Below are 8,401 nucleotides of genomic sequence, written 5' to 3' on the forward strand. Positions count from 1 at the left end.
CCGGCGGACCTAATGTGGAGAGATGTGGCCAGATGTGTCTTCAGACGGGTGAGTAACTTGGGGCTGGATGATGCTCTGTTTTTAACTGACTTTAAATTTGCAAAGTTAAATGGGCTACCTCCATTTTATCAGAGTGTTGTTAAGGCATGGGCCCTTTTTAAAGTTGAGAAAAGAACCAGCTCTGAATCTCTGTATTGGCTGCTAAGGGAACCCACGGTGCACGGAGCCAGGCTGGATGTCTCGGCCGAAGCCCCGCCGAGGCTGACGGCTGCACTGTGGCGGACCCGGACCCTACTCCTCCAGCACGTAGTGGCCGTGGCAGGGCCAGACCTAACAGGTGCGGAGGCAGTGGGTTCCCTGTTAGGCATCCGCTCTACCCAGGCAGCTGAGGGGGTGCTTCGGTTATGGAGGAACAGGCTCAGCACGAGAGAGAGGCGTATTCTTGAGGACTACGGCCAGGGGACCGAACCCGACAGCGAGGACCCCTTCCCGGAGATCAGGCTGGTTGCCCACCTCGGAATCTAGACGGTCCTCTCCTCAGACCAGCAAAGACCTTCTCCCTGGTGGCAGTCGATAAGAAGACCCTGTACAACGACTGTGTGAGGGTACTAAACAGGAGAGGACTGTCGAACAAGAGCACCAGCGTGTGGGCCGATCGACTGGGAGGGGATGGAGCCCGCCCCTGCTGGAGGGTCCTTTACAAGCCGCCCCCCTGAGGAAGAGGACCGGGGACCTCCAGTGGAGGATCCTACATGGGGCTGTCGCCTTGAACGCTCTCCTCTCCAGAATGAACGCTGCTGTGTCGGACCAGTGCCCGTTTTGTTCCGGGCGAGAGACTGTGTTCCACGCGTACAGTGAGTGTGAGAGGCTCACTGTACTTTTTAATGTCATGAAGGGTGTTTTTAATGGTTTTAAGGAAACCTTTTCTATTAGAACTTTTATTTTTGGCGGGCAGGCACAACTCAAAAGCCGCTCGCAACAAGTGGCAACTCCTGAATTTTATCTGTGGTGAGGCAAAAATGGCAATTACGTCTCCAGGAAGAACAAAATTTCAAAAACTGGAGACAGTGAGGCCGCCTCTGTATGGCGCTGTAATGTCCGGTGCAGGCTGACGTTAGAGTTTGGGTTTTATAAAATGATGAACGACCTCGGCAAATTCCAGGACATATGGTGTCACAAAAATGTTTTATGCACTGTGACAGAGGATCTTTTGCACTTTGCACACCCCCTGGTGGGATAAATTGTATTGTATTGTTGAGTTCTTAGTATTTATTTATTTATTTATTTATCTATTTTTATTGTGGTTGGTGGTATCATTACTATTATAACTATTGTTATTGTTATTATGATTACTATTATAACTATTGTTATTGTCATTATGATTACTATTATTGTTATGATTATTATTATGATTATTACTATTATTGTTGTTCTGTGGTTTTTCTAAACAGGGCGTTTTGTGGCCCTGTGTAAATTTGTGAATTAAAGTATTTTGTAAAAATCCAAAAAAAAAAAAAAAATCTCTTCTCTTCTCTCTCTCTTCTCTTCTCTTCTCTTCTCTTCTCTTCTCTTCTCTTCTCTCTCTTCTCTTCTCTCCTCTCCTCTCCCTCCTCTCCTCCTCTCCTCTCCTCTCCTCTCCTCTCCTCTCTCCTCCTCTCCTCCTCCTCTTCTCTCCTACTATTCTCTCCTCTCCTCCTCCTCTCCTCCTCCTCTCCTCTCCTCTTCTCTCCTACCTATTCTCTCCTCTCCTCTCCTCCTCTCTCCTCTCCTCTCCTCTCCTCTCCTCCCCCCTCCTCTCCTCTCCTCTCCTTCCTCTCCTCTCCTCTTCTCTCCTACCTATTCTCTCCTCTCCTCCCCTCCTCACTTTCTCATCTCCTACCTATTCTCTCCTCTCCTCCCTTCCCTTCCTCCTCTCCTCTCCCTCCTCTCCTCTCCTCTCCTCTCCTCTCCTCTCCTCTCTCTCCTCTCCTCTTCTCTCCTACCTATTCTCTCCTCTCCTCCCCTCCTCACTTTCTCATCTCCTACCTATTCTCTCCTCCCTTCCCTTCCTCCTCTCCTCTCCTCTCCTCTCCTCTCCTCTCCTCTCCTCTCTTCTCTTCTCTCCTCCTCTCCTCCTCTCCTCTCCTCTCCTCTACCCTCCTCTCCTCCCCCTCTCCTCTCCTCTCCTCTCCTCTCCTCCCTCTTCTCTCCTCCCTTCCCTCCTCCTCCTCTCCTCTCCTCTCTCCTCTCCTCCTCTCCTCTCCTCTCTTCTCTTCTCTCCTCCCCCTCCTCTCCTCCTCCTCTCCTCTCCTCTTCCTCTCCTCCTCCTCTCCTCTCCTCTCCTCCTCTCCTCTCCTCTCCTCTCCTCTCCTCTCCTCTCCTCCTCCCCTCTTCTCTCCTACCTATTCTCTCCTCTCCTCCCCTCCTCCTTCTCATCTCCTACCTATTCTCTCCTCCCTTCCCTCCTCCTCTCCTCTCCTTCCTCTCCTCTCCTCTCCTCCTCTCCTCTCCTCTCCTCCTCTCCTCTCCTCTAACCCCCCCCCCCCTACATGAGCCTGGTCCCGCTCCAGTTTCTTCCTGTTAAAGGGGAGTTTTTCCTGACTCTGTTGCCTGTTGAGGGTCCGGCCCTGGGATTCTGGAAAGGGCCTAGAGACAATTTTGATTGTAAAAGATGCTATATAAATAAAGATTGATTTGATTTGATATATATTCTACACACTAAATTCTAAAATGCTGTCACTTGGAACTCATAACATAATAAAACAGGGTCAGAGAAAACATGTAGGCATTTCTGTCAAATCACTAAGGAAATAAGTCTCTTATATATCTTTATATGCAGACGTGGCTGTTATTACATTATTCAGCATAATTTAGGTTTGGCTCACGTGTGTAGCACTGATGAGGAGGAGACAACAGTGAATCTGGATAGAGTTTAGGGTGAGAAAGATAAAAAACAAACCACAAACCACACCTGAGTCATGACAGCGGGTTAAACTACTACATAAAAGGACCGACTGCATTAGGAACAGATTTTACAGGCTGCCCAAACACATCCTGACAACACAAAAACTTGGCTGCTGTTGTTGGAAAGCTAATTATCATTAGGAAACCACATCCCTCAAGACATCAAAGCAAAAGTCAAAGGCTAAAAATGATTTAAAGTTTTCTTACAATTTTGGTTTGCACTCTAAATTTCAGTAGCTGTTTCAGAGAATTTTTGATTTCCTGTGTCTGCAGGGCATAAATGAAGGGATTCAGGGTTGGAGGGATGACGTAGTTCAGAGACAGATTTAATATCCTGATGTTGGGATGTAACGCTTCTTGCAGCTGATATACAATTATGATCGGTAGAAAAAAAAGAGCAACAAGTGAAAGGTGACCTGTACACGTCTTTAACGCCTTCACTCTTTCATTTGCTGTAGAAAGTTTAAACAAAGCACAGAAAATGCAGCAGTAACTCGCCAGGATGAATAATAGTGGAATTCAGAGAAGTATATTTGAGACCAAAGTGCCATATATCAAGCTGGGGCTGATGTCATTACAGCCGAGCTTGTATAAGGGACCGTGTTCACAGAAAAAACTGTTAATAACCACAGACTCACAGAAGGAAAGCCTTGTGAGGAGAGCGGCTGAAATTAAAACCAGAATAATCGCAAAGAACCATAGAACAGCGATGAAAGACACCATGAAGCTGTTGGTGACCATCATTGGATAATGCAGAGGGAACATGATGGCAATCAGACGGTCATAGGCGAGTACAACCAGATTCAGAGCCTGCATGGAGAGGCTGAGGAAGCAGAAAAAAAATTACGTCAAGCAGCTGTTGTATGAAATGTAGCCATCCTTTAAAAGGAAAACCTTTTTATGATTTATTAAAAAAATGATGTCCGAATTTTTGGGGGCTTGGAACGGATTAGGGCATTTACATGGAAAACACGTCTCTACTTACATAATTTTCAGGTTACGAAACAACTTCTGGAACAAATTAAATTCGTAAGTAGAGGTCTCACTGTACAGGTTTTCACCCAATGACACCATCTCTGATATAAATTAGAATCTGTGGAAGCTGCAGCACATAGCAAGGCTGGTAAAATATATGAGTGAAAGTTTATCTAAAGGTTGAGGTGACAGAAAGTGCTTCTTAACTATATGTCAACCTAGATTTTATATTTAAACAAATTGATTAATGTGCACCACACTTCTCATAAAACAATAATGCTATTTGTGCAAAATTAATTTGGATCAAGTTTTCTTTATTTTAATCAGAAACTCCACCATATTTGGGGCAGTTCCTAAAGAATTAGGTCTAATTTCAAAGCCTCACACATAAGAAAAGTATAACAGTAATAAAAATGGAATAGAATAATCTACATATATATTTTCTCTTTCAAATTAAAATTTATTTAGCAAAAGACCATTTGAAACAGGACATTAACAAGACAGACATTATTTATTTTTCTAATTTTCAAAATGTGTGGAGAAGACATAAAAGCCGGTTGTGGGAAGGATGGAAGATGTCATGAACAGATAAAATGTGCTGCAGCCATCTGCTACAGCGGAGATGGGAGATCAGACCTGTTGATGCTATTTTCTCCCCTGAAAATAGATTTGATGATCTGTCGACACTGTGAGGGGGGGGGGGGGGGGGGGCACACAGACACACAGCAGAGGAAACGGTCTCTCTGTCTTCCTGCCTTGCCCCCCCCCTCGGCTTCCTCATTTCCGTTCAGCCCCTCAGCAGATGCAGACGTCTTATGACACATTTTTCTGGGCTGCTGCCTTTCCATTAGCGTGATGTATCGCCGGTGACAGACGTGAGGCAGACCAGGTGGCAGTTGGAGCGTCGTGTCTATCCTTGAGAATCCTCCCAAGTCGGGGGTGGAAGTGTGTCGTATCTCAGCTTAGGCTGGCTCTCATGTGGAGTAAAGGATGTCCTCCACCGTCTAAAGAAGGACAAATACTGGAGGAACTTTAAGGATTAGGAGCTGAAAAGGGTGAACGAATCTGTCCATTGGTGAAATATTGCATCACCATGTGCAGGAAACTGGCTCATTACCAGTGCCAGATTGAGAAGGAGGGAAAAGAATCCTCAGTCAGGTTTTGGGGGGAGACTCGTTGATGAAACAGATGCCAATTTTCATTCAGTGCATAAATGCTGCTGCAAAAATGGCTGCTGTGAGACAGGAGGCCCAGCAGCAGCAGCAGCAGCAGACATCCGTGACGCCGCAGGCATCAGTGGAGAAGGCTGCCAACCTCTTCAGTCTGAACAGAGCAGTCTCAGAGCAGCACAAACTTGATTAAATATGAATCCAAAGGAGTTCTTACCTGTCGCCCAGACACTGCAGTGGTCCAACGGCTCGTTTGATGATGCTCAGAGGAGTCAACGGGCCTTTTGTCTCCCCATTTGAAGGCCCATTCATGTGTATTGACAAAAGAGATCATATTACTCCTGTACTGGCGTCGCTTCATTGGCTGCCCGTTAAATTTAGAATAATTTTTAAAACCCTTCTTTTGACCTACAAGGTCCTCAGAGGCCTAGCTCCATCCTACCTGGAGGAGCTAGTGATACCTTATCAGCCCAATAGACCGCTCTGCTCTCAGAATGCTGGTCTACTTGTGGTTCCCAGAGTTTCTAGGAGTAGAATGGGGGGCCGAGCATTTAGCTACCAGGCCCCCCTGCTATGGAACCAGCTCCCTGTCCAGGTATGGGAGGCTGACTCCATCGCTACTTTTAAGATCAGACTTAAAACCTACCTCTTTGAAAAAGCTTATTGTTACTAATTCTGTAGTCCCAGTTACTATCATAGACAGACAGATTATCATACTTAGGGGGTCGTCTAATCGTTAGGTCACATCTTAGCTATGCTTTCCCCTCCTCCTCCTCTCCTCTCCTCTACCTCCCCTTCACTCTTCCTCTCCTCTCTCCTCCCCTCCCCTCCCCTCCCCTCCCCTCTCCTCTCCCTACCCTTCACTCTTCCTCTCCTCTCCTCTCCTCTCCTCTCCTCTCCTCTCCTCTCCTCTCCTCTCCTCTACCTACCTTCACTCTACCTCTCCTCTCCTCTCCTCTCCTCTCCTCTCCTCTCCTCTCCCTTCCTCTCCTCTCTCCTCTCCTCCTCTCCTCTCCCTTCCTCTCCTCTCCTCTCTCTCCTCTCCTCTACCTACCCTTCACTCTACCTCTCCTCTCCTCTCCTCTCCTCTCCTCTCCTCTCCTCTCCTCTCCTCTCCTCCCCTCTACCTACCCTTCACTCTACCTCTCCCCTCCCCTCCCCTCCCCTCTCCTCTCCTCTCCTCTCCTCCCCTCCTCTCCTCTCCTCTCCTCTACTCTACCTACTCTACTCTACTCTACTCTACTCTACTCTCCTCTCCTACAATTTTGATTGTATAAGACGCTATATAAATAAAGATTGATTTGATGATTTGATTTGAGTCTGTCGCCGTAGCGACGCAAGCGTGAGCCTCTTTGTTGACTTGTTGGCGTCTGCTGCACTTTGGCTCCGAGATGTTGAGCTTAGAGACGCGAGTCCCTGTGCATCCTGAGGCTGATATCAGGCGCTCGTTCCCCCGCCCCAGCTGGGCCATGTATGAATTATGAATCTGTGAGTGAGAAAAACTCGGTTTTTTTTTTCAATTTTAGAGGCGTGTTGAATTATTCATGTATTTAAATGATTTGACTTTGAGGACACTCTTTTGTCAATTCTTCTGCTCTTTGGTGGATTTAAAGTGAATTCGTCATGGACAAAAACTCACAAGCTTTCATGCCATTTTCCAAAGGTTGGGGGCCATTTGGGGGCTTTTCTGTGCGCTGCCCCCCCACCAAGGATGTTTGAGATACAGGACTCATCTCGTGCTTTTATCTCATTGTTATTCAGGTCAGGCGCCGGCCTGTCAGGCTGCTGTCCTGTCTGCATGACGTGTGCATCACAGTTACGCTCCGGCCTTCTTCGCTGCTCCGCGCCCTCAGATCTGCACAGCGGATCTTTACGGAACATCACAGAGCAGACTCAGACAGGTAAGAGCAGCCTTTCTCCCTCCCTCCCTCCCTCCCTGGTTGGCCGACTTCAGGAATCAGAAATTGGTTGAAACGACGGAGCAGAAAAGACGTAAGAGTTGAACTGTGACTGCGATTGAATGTGTGTGGAATATTTAATCCTAATCTGACACACACCTGACCCTGAAGGAGACAAACGTATGTTTCCTCATTAATGTCAGAGCTTCAACTGTTACATGAATGAATCAGTTTTGCCAGCGTTGATTAGGGATGCAAACGAGCGTCCTCCACCCCCCCACACACACACACACACACACATTAGCATGCAGTGCAGAGCCTGGTGTCCTAACGAAGGCAGCCAGATCTGGGATGTCAAAGACTCGAGCCAAGCTGGGATATCAGGGAATGACACAGAATCAGAGCCTTTTAGGAATAGTCATCCGAGTGGAAAGCTCTTATCTCCATCCTTCAGTCGTCTCTCTATCGCACCCAAACCCAAACGAGCACGGCAACACTCATAAGAGATGATACGTTTTTCCACTTGGGGATTGTGGAACATTCTCCTCTGGACAGAGACAGAGATGGTCTGAAATTGGTGACTGCAGAAAGAGGCAGCAAAAGCCGGATTTTAAACAGTCCGGCTCTCAACTCTGCTCCTTATTTCTCCTTTGCTGCTTTCACCACTGTGGTGCCTCCGTCAGCGGACAGATGGCTGCAGATGGAGGCACCTGTGGAGGATGAGGCGCCTTCTCCGCTCTCAGAGTGGGGACAGGTGTCATCTGCCTCACAATGAACATTGTCAATGCTATTAAGGTGCTAATGAGCTCATATCAGATTCTGAGACTCCAACAATGCAAAGGAAAGGGACGGAATATGCATAGAAACGGGCGCGAGTTGACAAAAAAGGTTCATAGATAGTGTTAATAACCAGGTTACGGCAGTATTCTAACATGCTAAGCCAATTATGTAGACCAGACAATAGAAGATCTGGTGGTGATGTGAAAGTAGGTGCATCTCAGCTGTTGAACGATGGTCCTTCACAAACATGACAACCCAAACGGAGCTCAAACGACAACTTAGCATCACCTGCTCCACTTTATCCACAATCTCATGTGGTGCACAGTGGAAAAACAGCCCCACAGCTCCCAGAAGAGGGGATCAGATGGAGAGGAAGACATGGAGGTGCAAATAGAAGATGAAGAGAGGTGGAGACAGCTGCTCGGAGAAGCTGGGAGGAGTGTGTAGGTGTCTCCCTACCTAGAAGCATCCTCTCTTATCTGTCTTAGTTTTGATGGGGACATCCTGCCAGATATGAGCTGAAGCTGAGATGCTGTCCACACTGAAGGTTGTTGATAAGAACGGCTAAAAATGTCGACTTGCAGGATAAATATAGATTTTCTGCTCAATTCATCACGCTGAGCGAGGATGTGGAAA

General features: G+C 47.1%; 1 protein-coding gene across 1 annotated transcript; it reads right to left on the minus strand.

Moving 5' to 3' along the window:
* Positions 1–2,554: 2,554 nt before the first annotated feature.
* Positions 2,555–4,017, minus strand: LOC130537734 (olfactory receptor 1500-like). Its single transcript, XM_057054743.1, is given in 2 exon segments — positions 2,555–3,884; positions 3,990–4,017. Coding segments are annotated over 2 exon segments (777 nt in total). The 3' UTR covers positions 2,555–3,135.
* Between the last annotated feature and the right edge of the window lie 4,384 nt (positions 4,018–8,401).

The sequence above is a fragment of the Takifugu flavidus genome, chromosome 14 (assembly GCF_003711565.1).
Source record: "Takifugu flavidus isolate HTHZ2018 chromosome 14, ASM371156v2, whole genome shotgun sequence".
Lineage (NCBI taxonomy): Eukaryota > Metazoa > Chordata > Actinopteri > Tetraodontiformes > Tetraodontidae > Takifugu > Takifugu flavidus.